Source organism: Electrophorus electricus, chromosome 1, assembly GCF_013358815.1.
Source record: "Electrophorus electricus isolate fEleEle1 chromosome 1, fEleEle1.pri, whole genome shotgun sequence".
Taxonomy (NCBI): domain Eukaryota; kingdom Metazoa; phylum Chordata; class Actinopteri; order Gymnotiformes; family Gymnotidae; genus Electrophorus; species Electrophorus electricus.
The window spans coordinates 7246070-7268218 of record NC_049535.1 but is presented as its reverse complement, the minus strand read 5'-3'; the positions used below and the strand labels follow the sequence as shown (position 1 = coordinate 7268218).

At 42.0% G+C, this 22149-nt stretch overlaps 1 protein-coding gene across 1 annotated transcript in view; it reads right to left on the bottom strand.

Moving 5' to 3' along the window:
• Positions 1 to 26: 26 nt before the first annotated feature.
• The window catches only part of LOC113586059 (mucin-5AC-like), a 33004-nt gene continuing 10881 nt past the window's right edge, over positions 27 to 22149 (bottom strand). The window contains exons 27-40 of the mRNA XM_035533674.1: positions 18566 to 18771; positions 4614 to 18412; positions 4019 to 4117; positions 3721 to 3892; positions 3357 to 3595; positions 2955 to 3138; positions 2638 to 2833; positions 2065 to 2237; positions 1631 to 1700; positions 1343 to 1464; positions 1180 to 1211; positions 844 to 1012; positions 504 to 624; positions 27 to 204 (exon numbers count right to left, since the gene is read on the bottom strand). Coding sequence (XP_035389567.1) covers positions 27 to 204; positions 504 to 624; positions 844 to 1012; positions 1180 to 1211; positions 1343 to 1464; positions 1631 to 1700; positions 2065 to 2237; positions 2638 to 2833; positions 2955 to 3138; positions 3357 to 3595; positions 3721 to 3892; positions 4019 to 4117; positions 4614 to 18412; positions 18566 to 18771 — 15760 coding nt within the window. The remainder of the gene's footprint in view (positions 205 to 503; positions 625 to 843; positions 1013 to 1179; positions 1212 to 1342; positions 1465 to 1630; positions 1701 to 2064; positions 2238 to 2637; positions 2834 to 2954; positions 3139 to 3356; positions 3596 to 3720; positions 3893 to 4018; positions 4118 to 4613; positions 18413 to 18565; positions 18772 to 22149) is intronic.

Sequence of the window (22149 nt, the reverse complement as noted above, 5' to 3'; positions counted from 1 at the left end):
AAGTGAACTCAGCTTACTGTCTCATATCACTTGTAGGACATGTCAACACATTCTGTGTTTGTGCAGCCACAGGACTCAATATAGGTATATATGTGATTTGTCTTTGATCCATTGGGGCAAATCATCTCCACTTCCTTTTGACTTATGGCCTGCTCTTGACAGCAAGAGCAAGAGTGCATAAGAGAATTGGCCTTTGCAGAGTATCTGAAATAAGACACAAGATATGGCTCAATCAAAAATATAAGTGAAACTATAATGCACCCTCTAAGCTAATAGAGCTGGATTCTTCCTAATATGAACTTTGATGATGCAGTCTGAAGTCACTCTTTATGCCTCCTTGTTTGCCCATCAATGCATGCATGAGCCTGTGTTTCCTTTGACCTCTTGTAGATGGATATAAACTCCTGAACTAATATGGGTGCCAACTAACTTAGCATGACCTGCATGGGTTTTTTCTTGTATGAGAACACTGGGCCAAACCTGATTTGTATTTTTATACTTACATGGAGAATGTTTCACATGAGCCTGCACAGGAAGTGATTTCCACAGGCACAGTGCTGGTGCAACCATTGCTTACCAGGACGGTGGTGTTCTTCTGAATGTTACAGCCACTTGATGGCATATCTGGAGTGCAGTAAAAGAGAACATTGGTCTTTACCAATTAAATTCTTAGTGACAAAATGGAATGTATAGCCTACTTTCAAAAAATGATTTGATTTCTGCAGCCATTTGTTATAGGTTATAGGATAAATTTGGTTCTTAGGTTGTTTGACCAAACAGTGGTGAAATGAGACCACTGGTCTTTAGATCATTCGTTCAGAAATGGGTCTTCAGATTACTCACAGCATTCATGACTTATGCAGCATCCATCTGATTTGTTGACAAGAACTTCTCCAGGATTATCACATACAGGGGTGGACACAGTGGGGCAGGTAACAGACCAACACTGGATGCTCAGAGTTTCATTGTCACACTCACACATTTGGCATCCATTCTGCCATTTTTCATTTGGCTAAAAGGGCAGTGAAATGTCAGCAGTGCTTGAAAAGAAGCTGTCAAGTTTATTTGTAGCATGTCTCACGAAGTCGACATATAAAAAGTACATAATAGAGGAGAAAACATTCCAAATAGATTTAAACAAACCATCAAATAAGCAGAACTAAGTATAAGAATACTCACCATTTTGGGGCTCCCATCAGAGCCTGTGCAAGCTAGAAGACAAACACCTATTATTTTTGTGGAAAATATGGAAACTGGCACCCCAGTAAAGTCAACAAAGAACTATGAACCCCAACTCTTGTGATCCTGCAAAGCTATAGAGTGCCAGAGTTAGATGTTTTACCGCATGATGTGACACAGACATCCGAGTTTGTGTTGAATAGGGTAGTTCCTGGTTGACAGAAGCATCCCTCATGCATTACTGTGTTGTTTGTCTGAATTTGGACCTGGTATTGGCTGTTATACCTGAAACAATAATACACATACTTAAAAAAGTTTCTTCCTTAAGAGTATTTATAATCCAATAACAACTGATGCTAAAAGAAGTTTTTAAAAAAAATAAATACTGCCAAAATGGAATGACCATTTCTAAATATTTGTTCACTTTGGAGTGGGTGGACATAGACATTACTGTGCATTGCAGGTTGGTTGTACAGCTGGTCCACAGGCTTGGTAGACCTTATTCAGAGGACATTTAACCTCTGTAAAATATCAGTAACAATGATTCATCACCAGCAGTTACAACTGTTCACTATCCACATTTAAACATTAATTAATTTTAATTAGTAATAGGCAGTAATATACACTATTCTAACTAATAAAGTAGTGTAGATTTAGTAATTTGGAGTGCTCATAATAGACACTCTAAACAAACAAACCAAGCTACAGTATGGCAGTGTGCAGTATGTAATGACATGTAAATATGTTTTTGTAGTTTTCCTTTGATATGTAATAACAAACTTTTTTGCGACATAAATAGAGCTAATAAAGGTGTTATGAATAAGCTACCTGATAACGGACTTCTCATTTTACCAAGAGGTACAGAGATGCAGGCTGTCCACTCACCACATGTCTCATTTGTGTACTTCCTCCAGTCCACACAGAAGCCCTTGTTAGCACATGCTGATGCGTAGGCCTGCAGGCTGGTGCAGCCCGAGGCTGCTGTCGTGCACTCATCATGCCTGCAGCTTTCTACATACGACTCTGGAGGAACAGCCTCACGGCACTGCTCAAACACTCTAAAATGTAGACAAAAGGAGACATTTTAAAGGAGCTGCTCATAATCTACACACATGGCACGGTTGGTGTAGTGTAGTAGGTAACACTATACCAACACTTCCTCTAACATGAATAACTGGGCTTCAATTGCCCATCTGGGCAAGTGTGCCCTCCTGTACCAATAAGAGTCCTTGGGCAAGACTCCTAACACCACACTTGCCTGTCTCTGTAACATTACTGAAATTTTAAGTTGCTCTTGAAAACAGTGTCTACCAAACACACCAAATGTAACAGAAATGTTACATGGATGCAATAATTAAACAAAGAGTTCTCCTGGTTACAGATGCATGCTATCCCACTATATTGTGCCATAGTTACAAAGACAGAATAGGATTACAGTAGCATATTTCTATTACTCACTGGCTATAGATGAGCTCACAGATTGATGGCCTGCATGGGGAGGGTGTGCTCTTGGTGTATGTAGTAGTTGGAGATGGGGTGGTGGGCTGTATACATGGCTTATTGGAATCCAGCCAGTTGGGAGCTGTTTGGGAGCAGAGCGCGATCTTACCAGAGGGTAACTGGCAGTCATTCTCTTGGTCGTTATCACATGTACCTGGGCAAAATAATGAATGATTAAAATGGTGTCTTTTGATGAGTCATCACATTGTTAATAAAACCTTCACTTTCCAAATAGATTTTAATTTGACTAAGCATAAGGGAGAGAATTCACTCACCACACAGACCCTCTGTTTTGCTGTAGAAGAGTGAGAATGGCAAATCAATGTTAAATGTGGAACCAGCATAGGTAACTTGAGCCTCTATCTGTGGAATCATCACCATGACTTCCATCCCTGTACTTGTGATGATGAAATTACCATTTTTGAATGCAGGATAGATTTGCTTGTTGTCCACCATTACCTATGATGTTTTAGAAAAACGTCATGAAATAAGAGTCATAATAATATAATGATCTAGATGGCAGCTGGTGGAACTATTCCCAGTAACAAGACATTTCTTAAAACTGTAACAAAAATACATTTCCTGGGGACTGGCTTCACAGACAAGCCTTAAGGATTAAAATGCAGGGCCAGTGGAGAAAATTTAGTGTATAAAGTATAGAGGAGAGACTTATTTACCACATTGGTTATGCCACCTGTAGTCATTTTTTGGGTGAGAACAACCTCTTGACCTTCGTATGTAATGATCAGGCTCTGTGGACAGAATGAGCTTCCAGTGCTGCAGGGCTGTCTGTCAAGGACTATTTTCAAATTTGCACTAACTCCTTTAACCAAAATGTATGAACAACTATCACTGAATGAGTAGTTTTTTCCATCAAATGTTACATAATGAGAACCACCCCATCCAGTACAAGTGCCTGCAGAAAAACATATAGTATATTCATATCACTTGAATTTGAATAACACTTGAAAAGCAGCATGAACATTCACACACAAATATAACATAATTATATACATATACTTTGTAAAAGTTTTAACTTACATTCACATTCATATCTGTAGCAGCAGCCAGTCTCATTATATATTTTTTGAGGGGGTTGGCCATTTTCACATTTTATGGGTCCAAGTGTTCCACAAATGGTTGGGGTGTGGATAACTTTGCCATCAGTACATGTGGCTGTAGTGCAATTCTCCAGTTTCCAGGATTCACCATTCTGTCATTTTAGAATAAAAACGGATAGTAACAGACAAAGCTGCAATATCTATATAATTTTTTCTGTAACATGTCAACATATCAGTTTTTAGATTTATTTGAAAATAAAAGTTGAACATTGGGGTACCTTTCTTGGTGGATTAAGACTGGCACAATCTGGGCCTAGAGATGTAAGCAGTGATCCTGTGACAGTGGCTGAAGTACTCTTAAATGTTGTGGTGGATGTCTGAGGGGATGGTGTTGTTGAACAAGAATATGACCTCTTCTCAACAACACATGCATCACTGCAGTATGCAGTAAAGCACCATCCAGAGCCATCTGATATGTTGTAAATTATTTGCCCTATAATAAAAAAATATATATACACATACATGTGTGTGTAGATAGATAGATAGATCAGATGTATATTTAGAAATATATATATATATATATATATATATATATATATATATATATATATATATATATATATATATATATATATATATATATATATGTGTGTGTGTGTGTGTGTGTGTGTGTAGAGGATTCGAACTCCTACCTGGTTGAACATCTGTGCCATTTATGAAGCAACATACTCTCTTAGTTGACATGAAAGGTAATGTAATAGTGATATTTGACAGTGTTTGAGGTATAGTTGCGATACTAGTCTCAGTTGTAGGTGCAGATGTGGAGGCTGTACTAAATTTTGTAACAGGAGTTGTTGAGACAGCAGACGTTACTATCACTTGGGGCTCAGTTTTTAAAGGTACAGTACTTCCAGTTATAACTTCATGTGTTGTCATTGAAGTTTCAGCAGTTCTTGCTGCAGCAGTGGTTTCTGTTGGTGGTGTTGTTGTTTCTAAAGCTCTGGTGGTGAATTCAGGAGTTCCGGGTGTTGTCTGTGTCACAGTCGTTGGTTTGGAGCCCGTGGAAATGGATGGTGTAGACGCCATACTGGGAGCCGTTGTTTCTGTTGATGCTGGAAGAGATGTGGTGATCTCAGGAGCACCGGTAGTATATGATGTTTGAACTCCTATTGTTGCAGCAGTGGTTTCTTTTGGTGGTGTTTCTAATCTTGGAGTGGTGAATTCAGGTGGTGTTGGTGGTACTGCTGTAGATTTCGTAATGATGGAACTCTGAGAGGTGGTTACTTCTGGTGTCTCGGGTGTTGTCTTTACAGCACCAGTGATCAAATGTGTTGTTTGTTCTGATAATGTGGATGGTTCTATTGCTGGGGTTTTTGATATTTCAGCTGTGGTTGTTGTAATAACAACTGTTGTTGATGGTACTACAGTAGATTCGGTGATGGTGGAAGGCTGAGTCGCAGTTATTACTGGTGTCTCTGTTGATTTTTCAGCAGCAGTGCTTGGCTGTGTTGGTTTTTCTGCGGATGTGGTACTCTCTTGGGCAGTAGGACTTGTGGCTTTAGTGCTTGTTTCAACAGATGTTACAACATGTACTGTGATAGGCTGTGGTGTTGTCTGTGTCACAGTCGTTGGTATGGAGCCCGTGGAAATGGATGGTGTAGACGCCAAACCCGGAGCCGCTGTTTCTGTTGATGCTGGAAGAGATGTGGTGATCTCAGGAGCACCGGTAGTAGATGATGTTTGAACTCCTATTGTTGCAGCAGTGGTTTCTTTTGGTGGTGTTTCTAATCTTGGTGTGGTGAATTCAGGTGGTGTTGGTGGTACTGCTGTAGATTTGGTAATGATGGAACTCTGAGAGGTGGTTACTTCTGGTGTCTCGGGTGTTGTCTTTACAGCACCAGTGATCAAATGTGTTGTTTGTTCTGATAATGTGGATGGTTCTTTTCCTGGGGTTTTTGATATTTCAGATGTGGTTGTTGTAATAACAACTGTTGTTGATGGTACTACAGTAGATTCGGTGATGGTGGAAGGCTGAGTCGCAGTTATTACTGGTGTCTCTGTTGATTTTTCAGCAGCAGTGCTTGGCTGTGTTGGTTTTTCTGCAGATGTGGTAGTCTCTTGAGCAGTAGGACTTGTGGCTTTAGTGCTTGTTTCAACAGATGTTACAACATTTGTTGTGATAGGCTGTGGTGTTGTCTGTGTCACAGTCGTTGGTATGGAGCCCGTGGAAATGGATGGTGTAGACGCCATACTGGGAGCCGTTGTTTCTGTTGATGCTGAAAGAGATGTGGTGATCTCAGGAGCACCGGTAGTAGATGATGTTTCAACTCTTCTTGTTGCAGCAGTAGTTTCTTTTGGTGGTGTTTCTAATCTTGGAGTGGGGAATTCAGGTGGTGTTGGTGGTACTGCTGTAGATTTGGTAATGATGGAACTCTGAGAGGTGGTTACTTCTGGTGTCTCGGGTGTTGTCTTTGCAGCACCAGTGATCAAATGTGTTGTTTGTTCTGATAGTGTGGATGGTTCTTTTCCTGGGGTTTTTGATATTTCAGCTGTGGTTGTTGTAATAACAACTGTTGTTGATGGTACTACAGTAGATTCGGTGATGGTGGAAGGCTGAGTCGCAGTTATTACTGGTGTCTCTTTTGATTTTTCAGCAGCAGTGCTTGGCTGTGTTGGTTTTTCTGCAGATGTGGTAGTCTCTTGAGCAGTAGGACTTGTGGCTTTAGTGCTTGTTTCAACAGATGTTACAACATTTGTTGTGATAGGCTGTGGTGTTGTCTGTGTCACAGTCGTTGGTATGGAGCCCGTGGAAATGGATGGTGTAGACGCCAAACCGGGAGTCGCTGTTTCTGTTGATGCTGGAAGAGATGTGGTGATCTCAGGAGCACCGGTAGTAGATGATGTTTGAACTCCTATTGTTGCAGCAGTGGTTTCTTTTGGTGGTGTTTCTAATCTTGGAGTGGTGAATTCAGGTGGTGTTGGTGGTACTGCTGTAGATTTGGTAATGATGGAACTCTGAGAGGTGGTTACTTCTGGTGTCTCGGGTGTTGTCTTTACAACACCAGTGATCAAATGTGTTGTTTGTTCTGATAGTGTGGATGGTTCTTTTCCTGGGGTTTTTGATATTTCAGCTGTGGTTGTTGTAATAACAACTGTTGTTGATGGTACTACAGTAGATTCGGTGATGGTGGAAGGCTGAGTCGCAGTTATTACTGGTGTCTCTTTTGATTTTTCAGCAGCAGTGCTTGGCTGTGTTGGTTTTTCTGCGGATGTGGTAGTCTCTTGAGCAGTAGGACTTGTGGCTTTAGTGCTTGTTTCAACAGATGTTACAACATTTGTTGTGATAGGCTGTGATGTTGTCTGTGTCACAGTCGTTGGTATGGAGCCCGTGGAAATGGATGGTGTAGACGCCAAACCGGGAGTCGCTGTTTCTGTTGATGCTGGAAGAGATGTGGTGATCTCAGGAGCACCGGTAGTAGATGATGTTTGAACTCCTATTGTTGCAGCAGTGGTTTCTTTTGGTGGTGTTTCTAATCTTGGTGTGGTGAATTCAGGTGGTGTTGGTGGTACTGCTGTAGATTTGGTAATGATGGAACTCTGAGAGGTGGTTACTTCTGGTGTCTCGGGTGTTGTCTTTACAGCACCAGTGATCAAATGTGTTGTTTGTTCTGATAATGTGGATGGTTCTTTTCCTGGGGTTTTTGATATTTCAGATGTGGTTGTTGTAATAACAACTGTTGTTGATGGTACTACAGTAGATTCGGTGATGGTGGAAGGCTGAGTCGCAGTTATTACTGGTGTCTCTGTTGATTTTTCAGCAGCAGTGCTTGGCTGTGTTGGTTTTTCTGCAGATGTGGTAGTCTCTTGAGCAGTAGGACTTGTGGCTTTAGTGCTTGTTTCAACAGATGTTACAACATTTGTTGTGATAGGCTGTGGTGTTGTCTGTGTCACAGTCGTTGGTATGGAGCCCGTGGAAATGGATGGTGTAGACGCCATACTGGGAGCCGTTGTTTCTGTTGATGCTGAAAGAGATGTGGTGATCTCAGGAGCACCGGTAGTAGATGATGTTTCAACTCTTCTTGTTGCAGCAGTAGTTTCTTTTGGTGGTGTTTCTAATCTTGGAGTGGGGAATTCAGGTGGTGTTGGTGGTACTGCTGTAGATTTGGTAATGATGGAACTCTGAGAGGTGGTTACTTCTGGTGTCTCGGGTGTTGTCTTTGCAGCACCAGTGATCAAATGTGTTGTTTGTTCTGATAGTGTGGATGGTTCTTTTCCTGGGGTTTTTGATATTTCAGCTGTGGTTGTTGTAATAACAACTGTTGTTGATGGTACTACAGTAGATTCGGTGATGGTGGAAGGCTGAGTCGCAGTTATTACTGGTGTCTCTTTTGATTTTTCAGCAGCAGTGCTTGGCTGTGTTGGTTTTTCTGCAGATGTGGTAGTCTCTTGAGCAGTAGGACTTGTGGCTTTAGTGCTTGTTTCAACAGATGTTACAACATTTGTTGTGATAGGCTGTGGTGTTGTCTGTGTCACAGTCGTTGGTATGGAGCCCGTGGAAATGGATGGTGTAGACGCCAAACCGGGAGTCGCTGTTTCTGTTGATGCTGGAAGAGATGTGGTGATCTCAGGAGCACCGGTAGTAGATGATGTTTGAACTCCTATTGTTGCAGCAGTGGTTTCTTTTGGTGGTGTTTCTAATCTTGGAGTGGTGAATTCAGGTGGTGTTGGTGGTACTGCTGTAGATTTGGTAATGATGGAACTCTGAGAGGTGGTTACTTCTGGTGTCTCGGGTGTTGTCTTTACAACACCAGTGATCAAATGTGTTGTTTGTTCTGATAGTGTGGATGGTTCTTTTCCTGGGGTTTTTGATATTTCAGCTGTGGTTGTTGTAATAACAACTGTTGTTGATGGTACTACAGTAGATTCGGTGATGGTGGAAGGCTGAGTCGCAGTTATTACTGGTGTCTCTTTTGATTTTTCAGCAGCAGTGCTTGGCTGTGTTGGTTTTTCTGCGGATGTGGTAGTCTCTTGAGCAGTAGGACTTGTGGCTTTAGTGCTTGTTTCAACAGATGTTACAACATTTGTTGTGATAGGCTGTGATGTTGTCTGTGTCACAGTCGTTGGTATGGAGCCCGTGGAAATGGATGGTGTAGACGCCAAACCGGGAGTCGCTGTTTCTGTTGATGCTGGAAGAGATGTGGTGATCTCAGGAGCACCGGTAGTAGATGATGTTTGAACTCCTATTGTTGCAGCAGTGGTTTCTTTTGGTGGTGTTTCTAATCTTGGAGTGGTGAATTCAGGTGGTGTTGGTGGTACTGCTGTAGATTTGGTAATGATGGAACTCTGAGAGGTGGTTACTTCTGGTGTCTCGGGTGTTGTCTTTACAACACCAGTGATCAAATGTGTTGTTTGTTCTGATAGTGTGGATGGTTCTTTTCCTGGGGTTTTTGATATTTCAGCTGTGGTTGTTGTAATAACAACTGTTGTTGATGGTACTACAGTAGATTCGGTGATGGTGGAAGGCTGAGTCGCAGTTATTACTGGTGTCTCTTTTGATTTTTCAGCAGCAGTGCTTGGCTGTGTTGGTTTTTCTGCGGATGTGGTAGTCTCTTGAGCAGTAGGACTTGTGGCTTTAGTGCTTGTTTCAACAGATGTTACAACATTTGTTGTGATAGGCTGTGGTGTTGTCTGTGTCACAGTCGTTGGTATGGAGCCCGTGGAAATGGATGGTGTAGACGCCAAACCGGGAGTCGCTGTTTCTGTTGATGCTAGAAGAGATGTGGTGATCTCAGGAGCACCGGTAGTAGATGATGTTTGAACTCCTATTGTTGCAGCAGTGGTTTCTTTTGGTGGTGTTTCTAATCTTGGAGTGGTGAATTCAGGTGGTGTTGGTGGTACTGCTGTAGATTTGGTAATGATGGAACTCTGAGAGGTGGTTACTTCTGGTGTCTCGGGTGTTGTCTTTACAACACCAGTGATCAAATGTGTTGTTTGTTCTGATAGTGTGGATGGTTCTTTTCCTGGGGTTTTTGATATTTCAGCTGTGGTTGTTGTAATAACAACTGTTGTTGATGGTACTACAGTAGATTCGGTGATGGTGGAAGGCTGAGTCGCAGTTATTACTGGTGTCTCTTTTGATTTTTCAGCAGCAGTGCTTGGCTGTGTTGGTTTTTCTGCAGATGTGGTAGTCTCTTGAGCAGTAGGACTTGTGGCTTTAGTGCTTGTTTCAACAGATGTTACAACATTTGTTGTGATAGGCTGTGGTGTTGTCTGTGTCACAGTCGTTGGTATGGAGCCCGTGGAAATGGATGGTGTAAACGCCAAACCGGGAGTCGCTGTTTCTGTTGATGCTGGAAGAGATGTGGTGATCTCAGGAGCACCGGTAGTAGATGATGTTTGAACTCCTATTGTTGCAGCAGTGGTTTCTTTTGGTGGTGTTTCTAATCTTGGAGTGGTGAATTCAGGTGGTGTTGGTGGTACTGCTGTAGATTTGGTAATGATGGAACTCTGAGAGGTGGTTACTTCTGGTGTCTCGGGTGTTGTCTTTACAGCACCAGTGATCAAATGTGTTGTTTGTTCTGATAGTGTGGATGGTTCTTTTCCTGGGGTTTTTGATATTTCAGCTGTGGTTGTTGTAATAACAACTGTTGTTGATGGTACTACAGTAGATTCGGTGATGGTGGAAGGCTGAGTCGCAGTTATTACTGGTGTCTCTTTTGATTTTTCAGCAGCAGTGCTTGGCTGTGTTGGTTTTTCTGCGGATGTGGTAGTCTCTTGAGCAGTAGGACTTGTGGCTTTAGTGCTTGTTTCAACAGATGTTACAACATTTGTTGTGATAGGCTGTGGTGTTGTCTGTGTCACAGTCGTTGGTATGGAGCCCGTGGAAATGGATGGTGTAGACGCCAAACCGGGAGTCGCTGTTTCTGTTGATGGTGGAAGAGATGTGGTGATCTCAGGAGCACCGGTAGTATATGATGTTTGAACTCCTATTGTTGCAGCAGTGGTTTCTTTTGGTGGTGTTTCTAATCTTGGAGTGGTGAATTCAGGTGGTGTTGGTGGTACTGCTGTAGATTTGGTAATGATGGAACTCTGAGAGGTGGTTACTTCTGGTGTCTCGGGTGTTGTCTTTACAGCACCAGTGATCAAATGTGTTGTTTGTTCTGATAGTGTGGATGGTTCTTTTCCTGGGGTTTTTGATATTTCAGCTGTGGTTGTTGTAATAACAACTGTTGTTGATGGTACTACAGTAGATTCGGTGATGGTGGAAGGCTGAGTCGCAGTTATTACTGGTGTCTCTTTTGATTTTTCAGCAGCAGTGCTTGGCTGTGTTGGTTTTTCTGCGGATGTGGTAGTCTCTTGAGCAGTAGGACTTGTGGCTTTAGTGCTTGTTTCAACAGATGTTACAACATTTGTTGTGATAGGCTGTGGTGTTGTCTGTGTCACAGTCGTTGGTATGGAGCCCGTGGAAATGGATGGTGTAGACACCAAACCGGGAGTCGCTGTTTCTGTTGATGCTGGAAGAGATGTGGTGATCTCAGGAGCACCGGTAGTATATGATGTTTGAACTCCTATTGTTGCAGCAGTGGTTTCTTTTGGTGGTGTTTCTAATCTTGGAGTGGTGAATTCAGGTGGTGTTGGTGGTACTGCTGTAGATTTGGTAATGATGGAACTCTGAGAGGTGGTTACTTCTGGTGTCTCGGGTGTTGTCTTTACAGCACCAGTGATCAAATGTGTTGTTTGTTCTGATAGTGTGGATGGTTCTTTTCCTGGGGTTTTTGATATTTCAGCTGTGGTTGTTGTAATAACAACTGTTGTTGATGGTACTACAGTAGATTCGGTGATGGTGGAAGGCTGAGTCCCAGTTATTCCTGGTGTCTCTTTTGATTTTTCAGCAGCAGTGCTTGGCTGTGTTGGTTTTTCTGCGGATGTGGTAGTCTCTTGAGCAGTAGGACTTGTGGCTTTAGTGCTTGTTTCAACAGATGTTACAACATTTGTTGTGATAGGCTGTGGTGTTGTCTGTGTCACAGTCGTTGGTATGGAGCCCGTGGAAATGGATGGTGTAGACGCCAAACCGGGAGTCGCTGTTTCTGTTGATGGTGGAAGAGATGTGGTGATCTCAGGAGCACCGGTAGTATATGATGTTTGAACTCCTATTGTTGCAGCAGTGGTTTCTTTTGGTGGTGTTTCTAATCTTGGAGTGGTGAATTCAGGTGGTGTTGGTGGTACTGCTGTAGATTTGGTAATGATGGAACTCTGAGAGGTGGTTACTTCTGGTGTCTCGGGTGTTGTCTTTACAACACCAGTGATCAAATGTGTTGTTTGTTCTGATAGTGTGGATGGTTCTTTTCCTGGGGTTTTTGATATTTCAGCTGTGGTTGTTGTAATAACAACTGTTGTTGATGGTACTACAGTAGATTCGGTGATGGTGGAAGGCTGAGTCGCAGTTATTACTGGTGTCTCTTTTGATTTTTCAGCAGCAGTGCTTGGCTGTGTTGGTTTTTCTGCGGATGTGGTAGTCTCTTGAGCAGTAGGACTTGTGGCTTTAGTGCTTGTTTCAACAGATGTTACAACATTTGTTGTGATAGGCTGTGGTGTTGTCTGTGTCACAGTCGTTGGTATGGAGCCCGTGGAAATGGATGGTGTAGACGCCAAACCGGGAGTCGCTGTTTCTGTTGATGGTGGAAGAGATGTGGTGATCTCAGGAGCACCGGTAGTATATGATGTTTGAACTCCTATTGTTGCAGCAGTGGTTTCTTTTGGTGGTGTTTCTAATCTTGGAGTGGTGAATTCAGGTGGTGTTGGTGGTACTGCTGTAGATTTGGTAATGATGGAACTCTGAGAGGTGGTTACTTCTGGTGTCTCGGGTGTTGTCTTTACAGCACCAGTGATCAAATGTGTTGTTTGTTCTGATAGTGTGGATGGTTCTTTTCCTGGGGTTTTTGATATTTCAGCTGTGGTTGTTGTAATAACAACTGTTGTTGATGGTACTACAGTAGATTCGGTGATGGTGGAAGGCTGAGTCGCAGTTATTACTGGTGTCTCTTTTGATTTTTCAGCAGCAGTGCTTGGCTGTGTTGGTTTTTCTGCGGATGTGGTAGTCTCTTGAGCAGTAGGACTTGTGGCTTTAGTGCTTGTTTCAACAGATGTTACAACATTTGTTGTGATAGGCTGTGGTGTTGTCTGTGTCACAGTCGTTGGTATGGAGCCCGTGGAAATGGATGGTGTAGACGCCAAACCGGGAGTCGCTGTTTCTGTTGATGGTGGAAGAGATGTGGTGATCTCAGGAGCACCGGTAGTATATGATGTTTGAACTCCTATTGTTGCAGCAGTGGTTTCTTTTGGTGGTGTTTCTAATCTTGGAGTGGTGAATTCAGGTGGTGTTGGTGGTACTGCTGTAGATTTGGTAATGATGGAACTCTGAGAGGTGGTTACTTCTGGTGTCTCGGGTGTTGTCTTTACAGCACCAGTGATCAAATGTGTTGTTTGTTCTGATAGTGTGGATGGTTCTTTTCCTGGGGTTTTTGATATTTCAGCTGTGGTTGTTGTAATAACAACTGTTGTTGATGGTACTACAGTAGATTCGGTGATGGTGGAAGGCTGAGTCCCAGTTATTCCTGGTGTCTCTTTTGATTTTTCAGCAGCAGTGCTTGGCTGTGTTGGTTTTTCTGCGGATGTGGTAGTCTCTTGAGCAGTAGGACTTGTGGCTTTAGTGCTTGTTTCAACAGATGTTACAACATTTGTTGTGATAGGCTGTGGTGTTGTCTGTGTCACAGTCGTTGGTATGGAGCCCGTGGAAATGGATGGTGTAGACGCCAAACCGGGAGTCGCTGTTTCTGTTGATGGTGGAAGAGATGTGGTGATCTCAGGAGCACCGGTAGTATATGATGTTTGAACTCCTATTGTTGCAGCAGTGGTTTCTTTTGGTGGTGTTTCTAATCTTGGAGTGGTGAATTCAGGTGGTGTTGGTGGTACTGCTGTAGATTTGGTAATGATGGAACTCTGAGAGGTGGTTACTTCTGGTGTCTCGGGTGTTGTCTTTACAACACCAGTGATCAAATGTGTTGTTTGTTCTGATAGTGTGGATGGTTCTTTTCCTGGGGTTTTTGATATTTCAGCTGTGGTTGTTGTAATAACAACTGTTGTTGATGGTACTACAGTAGATTCGGTGATGGTGGAAGGCTGAGTCGCAGTTATTACTGGTGTCTCTTTTGATTTTTCAGCAGCAGTGCTTGGCTGTGTTGGTTTTTCTGCGGATGTGGTAGTCTCTTGAGCAGTAGGACTTGTGGCTTTAGTGCTTGTTTCAACAGATGTTACAACATTTGTTGTGATAGGCTGTGGTGTTGTCTGTGTCACAGTCGTTGGTATGGAGCCCGTGGAAATGGATGGTGTAGACGCCAAACCGGGACCCGCTGTTTCTGTTGATGCTGGAAGAGATGTGGTGATCTCAGGAGCACCGGTAGTAGATGATGTTTCAACTCTTCTTGTTGCAGCAGTGGTTTCTTTTGGTGGTGTTTCTAATCTTGGAGTGGTGAATTCAGGTGGTGTTGGTGGTACTGCTGTAGATTTGGTAATGATGGAACTCTGAGAGGTGGTTACTTCTGGTGTCTCGGGTGTTGTCTTTACAGCACCAGTGATCAAATGTGTTGTTTGTTCTGATAATGTGGATGGTTCTTTTCCTGGGGTTTTTGATATTTCAGCTGTGGTTGTTGTAATAACAACTGTTGTTGATGGTACTACAGTAGATTCGGTGATGGTGGAAGGCTGAGTCCCAGTTATTACTGGTGTCTCTTTTGATTTTTCAGCAGCAGTGCTTGGCTGTGTTGGTTTTTCTGCAGATGTGGTAGTCTCTTGAGCAGTAGGACTTGTGGCTTTAGTGCTTGTTTCAACAGATGTTACAACATTTGTTGTGATAGGCTGTGGTGTTGTCTGTGTCACAGTCGTTGGTATGGAGCCCGTGGAAATGGATGGTGTAGACGCCAAACCGGGAGTCGCTGTTTCTGTTGATGGTGGAAGAGATGTGGTGATCTCAGGAGCACCGGTAGTATATGATGTTTGAACTCCTATTGTTGCAGCAGTGGTTTCTTTTGGTGGTGTTTCTAATCTTGGAGTGGTGAATTCAGGTGGTGTTGGTGGTACTGCTGTAGATTTGGTAATGATGGAACTCTGAGAGGTGGTTACTTCTGGTGTCTCGGGTGTTGTCTTTACAACACCAGTGATCAAATGTGTTGTTTGTTCTGATAGTGTGGATGGTTCTTTTCCTGGGGTTTTTGATATTTCAGCTGTGGTTGTTGTAATAACAACTGTTGTTGATGGTACTACAGTAGATTCGGTGATGGTGGAAGGCTGAGTCGCAGTTATTACTGGTGTCTCTTTTGATTTTTCAGCAGCAGTGCTTGGCTGTGTTGGTTTTTCTGCGGATGTGGTAGTCTCTTGAGCAGTAGGACTTGTGGCTTTAGTGCTTGTTTCAACAGATGTTACAACATTTGTTGTGATAGGCTGTGGTGTTGTCTGTGTCACAGTCGTTGGTATGGAGCCCGTGGAAATGGATGGTGTAGACGCCAAACCGGGAGTCGCTGTTTCTGTTGATGGTGGAAGAGATGTGGTGATCTCAGGAGCACCGGTAGTATATGATGTTTGAACTCCTATTGTTGCAGCAGTGGTTTCTTTTGGTGGTGTTTCTAATCTTGGAGTGGTGAATTCAGGTGGTGTTGGTGGTACTGCTGTAGATTTGGTAATGATGGAACTCTGAGAGGTGGTTACTTCTGGTGTCTCGGGTGTTGTCTTTACAGCACCAGTGATCAAATGTGTTGTTTGTTCTGATAGTGTGGATGGTTCTTTTCCTGGGGTTTTTGATATTTCAGCTGTGGTTGTTGTAATAACAACTGTTGTTGATGGTACTACAGTAGATTCGGTGATGGTGGAAGGCTGAGTCCCAGTTATTCCTGGTGTCTCTTTTGATTTTTCAGCAGCAGTGCTTGGCTGTGTTGGTTTTTCTGCGGATGTGGTAGTCTCTTGAGCAGTAGGACTTGTGGCTTTAGTGCTTGTTTCAACAGATGTTACAACATTTGTTGTGATAGGCTGTGGTGTTGTCTGTGTCACAGTCGTTGGTATGGAGCCCGTGGAAATGGATGGTGTAGACGCCAAACCGGGAGTCGCTGTTTCTGTTGATGGTGGAAGAGATGTGGTGATCTCAGGAGCACCGGTAGTATATGATGTTTGAACTCCTATTGTTGCAGCAGTGGTTTCTTTTGGTGGTGTTTCTAATCTTGGAGTGGTGAATTCAGGTGGTGTTGGTGGTACTGCTGTAGATTTGGTAATGATGGAACTCTGAGAGGTGGTTACTTCTGGTGTCTCGGGTGTTGTCTTTACAACACCAGTGATCAAATGTGTTGTTTGTTCTGATAGTGTGGATGGTTCTTTTCCTGGGGTTTTTGATATTTCAGCTGTGGTTGTTGTAATAACAACTGTTGTTGATGGTACTACAGTAGATTCGGTGATGGTGGAAGGCTGAGTCGCAGTTATTACTGGTGTCTCTTTTGATTTTTCAGCAGCAGTGCTTGGCTGTGTTGGTTTTTCTGCGGATGTGGTAGTCTCTTGAGCAGTAGGACTTGTGGCTTTAGTGCTTGTTTCAACAGATGTTACAACATTTGTTGTGATAGGCTGTGGTGTTGTCTGTGTCACAGTCGTTGGTATGGAGCCCGTGGAAATGGATGGTGTAGACGCCAAACCGGGACCCGCTGTTTCTGTTGATGCTGGAAGAGATGTGGTGATCTCAGGAGCACCGGTAGTAGATGATGTTTCAACTCTTCTTGTTGCAGCAGTGGTTTCTTTTGGTGGTGTTTCTAATCTTGGAGTGGTGAATTCAGGTGGTGTTGGTGGTACTGCTGTAGATTTGGTAATGATGGAACTCTGAGAGGTGGTTACTTCTGGTGTCTCGGGTGTTGTCTTTACAGCACCAGTGATCAAATGTGTTGTTTGTTCTGATAATGTGGATGGTTCTTTTCCTGGGGTTTTTGATATTTCAGCTGTGGTTGTTGTAATAACAACTGTTGTTGATGGTACTACAGTAGATTCGGTGATGGTGGAAGGCTGAGTCCCAGTTATTACTGGTGTCTCTTTTGATTTTTCAGCAGCAGTGCTTGGCTGTGTTGGTTTTTCTGCAGATGTGGTAGTCTCTTGAGCAGTAGGACTTGTGGCTTTAGTGCTTGTTTCAACAGATGTTACAACATTTGTTGTGATAGGCTGTGGTGTTGTCTGTGTCACAGTCGTTGGTATGGAGCCCGTGGAAATGGATGGTGTAGACGCCAAACCGGGAGTCGCTGTTTCTGTTGATGGTGGAAGAGATGTGGTGATCTCAGGAGCACCGGTAGTATATGATGTTTGAACTCCTATTGTTGCAGCAGTGGTTTCTTTTGGTGGTGTTTCTAATCTTGGAGTGGTGAATTCAGGTGGTGTTGGTGGTACTGCTGTAGATTTGGTAATGATGGAACTCTGAGAGGTGGTTACTTCTGGTGTCTCGGGTGTTGTCTTTACAACACCAGTGATCAAATGTGTTGTTTGTTCTGATAGTGTGGATGGTTCTTTTCCTGGGGTTTTTGATATTTCAGCTGTGGTTGTTGTAATAACAACTGTTGTTGATGGTACTACAGTAGATTCGGTGATGGTGGAAGGCTGAGTCGCAGTTATTACTGGTGTCTCTTTTGATTTTTCAGCAGCAGTGCTTGGCTGTGTTGGTTTTTCTGCGGATGTGGTAGTCTCTTGAGCAGTAGGACTTGTGGCTTTAGTGCTTGTTTCAACAGATGTTACAACATTTGTTGTGATAGGCTGTGGTGTTGTCTGTGTCACAGTCGTTGGTATGGAGCCCGTGGAAATGGATGGTGTAGACGCCAAACCGGGAGTCGCTGTTTCTGTTGATGGTGGAAGAGATGTGGTGATCTCAGGAGCACCGGTAGTATATGATGTTTGAACTCCTATTGTTGCAGCAGTGGTTTCTTTTGGTGGTGTTTCTAATCTTGGAGTGGTGAATTCAGGTGGTGTTGGTGGTACTGCTGTAGATTTGGTAATGATGGAACTCTGAGAGGTGGTTACTTCTGGTGTCTCGGGTGTTGTCTTTACAACACCAGTGATCAAATGTGTTGTTTGTTCTGATAGTGTGGATGGTTCTTTTCCTGGGGTTTTTGATATTTCAGCTGTGGTTGTTGTAATAACAACTGTTGTTGATGGTACTACAGTAGATTCGGTGATGGTGGAAGGCTGAGTCGCAGTTATTACTGGTGTCTCTTTTGATTTTTCAGCAGCAGTGCTTGGCTGTGTTGGTTTTTCTGCGGATGTGGTAGTCTCTTGAGCAGTAGGACTTGTGGCTTTAGTGCTTGTTTCAACAGATGTTACAACATTTGTTGTGATAGGCTGTGGTGTTGTCTGTGTCACAGTCGTTGGTATGGAGCCCGTGGAAATGGATGGTGTAGACGCCAAACCGGGAGTCGCTGTTTCTGTTGATGGTGGAAGAGATGTGGTGATCTCAGGAGCACCGGTAGTATATGATGTTTGAACTCCTATTGTTGCAGCAGTGGTTTCTTTTGGTGGTGTTTCTAATCTTGGAGTGGTGAATTCAGGTGGTGTTGGTGGTACTGCTGTAGATTTGGTAATGATGGAACTCTGAGAGGTGGTTACTTCTGGTGAATATAAAAATTGTATTAATCTTTATTATGCTAAATCTACACATGCAGTTCTTGCTTTGGCTCATACAGATATAAGAAATATATATTTCTGGTCAATACACATGAACAATTTAAACAGAATAGCCTTTTGTTTCTTAAGAATCACACCTGGTTTTGTAAAGACAAACACAGTTGTAGGCACTGGTGTGGTAGTCCATTTCTGTGTTGTGGTTACTGATGTTGGGGAAACTGTGGTTTCACAAGGTGTCAGTGTCCTTTTAATTGTTCCATTCTCAGAACAAACAGCTGTAATACAACCTCCAAGTCCGTCTGTTGTGTGGTAAATGATTTCCCCATAATGGTGCATATTATTACTGTAGTGGCACATACAAGCTGCAAGAGCAGAATAAAGTTGCTTTTAGATGACTGATAACATTTACTTAAAAACAAACTGCAAATGTTTATATTATACAAAGAAATTACCCTGCACATCATGGTTGCATTTCTTTCCATTTGTTGTGCACCGACTAGCAGAAAAGAAACCAAATAATGTTTAATGCATGCTGCCAGATTGTATAGTCAAAAACAATGAAAGGATTTACAACAACCATCATTATAAATGTATTGCTAATAATAAAATACACCTACCACTGTGACAATAAATACTTGTTAATGTACTGTTTAATTATGAATGGCTTGATTATTGATAATTTGTGCTTTATAGTATATATATTTATAGTATTATCCTTCTTTTAACAGCATAGAGGTTTCTAGACAGATATCCTTTGCAAGCATTAAATATCAAACCTGTGCCTCTGCAAAGAAAAAAATGTTACAACCTTTTAATTTGTCTCTTATTTCCTGCTTCAGTATGATAGAATTTTACCCAATGATTATTTAAAAAATAAATAAATAAAAACTATGCATCATATTTTAAGTGTTACTATACTAATCTGTTTCTAGTATGTCTACCTTTTGTCTTTTACAGCATTTTTAATTTTAGTAACATTTCAGTGGGACAGTGTCTTCTTGTAAATATCTTTCAGCTTTACTAAAAACCAGCCTTGCTAATGGTTGTCTAATGTCCACCACACATCTTTTTTCTTACTAAAAGTGTATGATATTAGCTACCTGTACAATTAATCACAAGTCTCCTGATTTCATTTTTTATGTTGATACAGCCTCAGACAAAAAAGCACTGAATTCATGCAATTTAAGCATTTTTGACTTGACTCAGAAACAGTTTCTTGCACAATCATGGTCACATATTAGATTTAGTCATGCTATGAGATTTATGTTTCAGTATAACTGAAATTGTGGCTGTTGCACTTTCTAATCACTATCGCATATCTACTTCTATTGACTTTAAAGACAGTGTAACCAAAATTAAGAAAAACGGTATTTTACTACATTAAGAGCTGCATTTTTTACCTATGTGTTACAATATAGATATTCTTTATATGTAAATTCAACAGTGCACAATATGGTTAGCCATTTTAATGGTTGGTTGAGATTTGCTCTAAATAGTTTGGCACCAGAAATGAGGGAAATGAATGAATATATCAATTGAAAAGGGTATTGTTTTAAAGGCAATGGCAATGGAAGAAAATCTAACTAGCTATTCACTGTAACCTTCTTAGAAATCATATTAACAATAATAGCAACGTAGACCGAACAGAGACCAGCCACCCATCATGGACAGCCTAAATCTGGGGACAGTGAGGAGACCTGAATCAGAGGACCTTAATGAGCCAGATGGAATGTACAGATGGAGTAAGTTAGCAATATAAGAGGCCACAAGGCCATGGAGTGCTTTAATGGAAATAATAATTTTTTATTGAATATGTTTAACTATGGGTAACCAGTGTAACTGTTGAAGGATGGGGATGATATGCAACGATTTCTTAGAGGGGACCAAGACTTGGGCTGCAGCATTTTGTATATGCTGAATGGGGCAGAGAGACTTAGAGGGTAAACCATAGAGATGTGAATTGCAATAATCTAACCTAGAGGTAAGGAATGCTGAACCAGGATCTCAGAGTCTTTAAGCGTCACCATTAAACACAGGTGGGCAATTTTGCAAAGATGGAAGTATGTAGACTTAGTCAGCAATTTCATTTGTAGTTCGAATGACAGACACAGGTCAAAAAGAATTCCAAGGTTTGGTGCAGTGGTGGAGGGGCTAATAGGAGTGTTGTTGACAACCAGTGCAGTGTTGGAAAATGAAGAAATAACAGATTTAGTGCCTATTAATAGAAATTAGGTCTTGTGCGCATTAGCTGTAAAAAATTTGAACAAAGTCAGGAATTTAGATATTGAATACAAGAGGTCAGGGAATTGGTCAGAAAGATAAATATTCCCCAACATTTTTGCATCCTCAGCATAGCAATGAAATTTAAGCTTGCGATGATGAATGATATAACAAAGGGGCAGGATGTACATGATAAAAAGCAGATCCTTGGAGAATACTCTGACTAACAATGTTGGTGTTGGATTTATGCTTCCCTATACAAAATATTTGGTGCTTATGGGTTAGATACAATTTAAAACAGGACAGAACCGTGCCAGTAAATCCAACTGGAAAGTCATGAAATTAAAATGGTATGGTTAATTGTGTCAAAAGCTGCAGTGACGTGAAGTAATAACAGGATGGCAGTGGAACCAGAGTCAGAGTACAGAAGAAGATAATTGAAAATATAAAGAAGAGTTGTTTCGATGCTATGATGGGGGCATAAGCCTGAGTGAAAAGTCTCACAGAGATTGGTGGAGTTTAGAGAGTCAACCAGCTCGGATGCCATGACTCTCTCTATGACATTGAAGGCAAACAGCAAATTGGATGAGTCTGAAATTTTCTATGGCTGAACTATCAAGTCCTGATTTCTTAATAATGGGGGTGACAGTTGCTACTTTCAGAGCAGGGGGAGGTTGAAGGGAAAGATTGATCATGCGACAGATAGGATAAGAAATGTTGGGGTGACAACACTTTAAGGGCATTTTCACACTTGTCCTGAATACTTAATTCATTTGACTAAATGGTCAGAGTATGCAAGGGAATGCACATGCAATACACTTTTCTTAACTTAATGTTCAAGGCATCTGCCAGTGCTAATAAGCCGAAAAGGACAGAGGCTCGACAGCAGAGATGTTACGATAAGCGAGACCTTAGAAGAGGGTTTTGAATAGGGACAAGAGAGCATAGCAGTGATTAGTTTATGATCTGAAGTGCCAGCATATAAACTGGAAACAAGAGTTTACAACAGTAGGGCAAATTACATCCAAAATATGACCATGCATATGGGTAAGGAAGTCAAAAGGTTGCGTTAAACCAAAACAATTTAGCAGAGCCACAAAGTCCATAAATAAGGAGGACACCGAATCCAGATGAATATTGAAGTCAACAAGAACAACCAGAGTCTTAGTAAAAGGAACTGATACTATTCAGCACTTTACTGAATTCTGACTGGAATTCAGTTGCAGAACATTTAGGGTGCCAATATACAAGTAAAAATTATAGAGGTAGTGGTGTTAGACACCTTAAGCGCCATAAGTTCAAAAGAAAATGTCTCCTGAAGTTTACAAAAGCTGAGTCTCAACTTCATGAAATATGACCGCCAGGCCACCACCCTACCCAATGGCCTGAGGGTACAAAGGTAACTGTAGCCCAGAGGAGTGGACCTGTAAAGGTAATTGAAGCCCTGAGGAGTGGCCACATTCAGATAGATGTATTCATCCAGCACTTGCCAGGTTTCAGT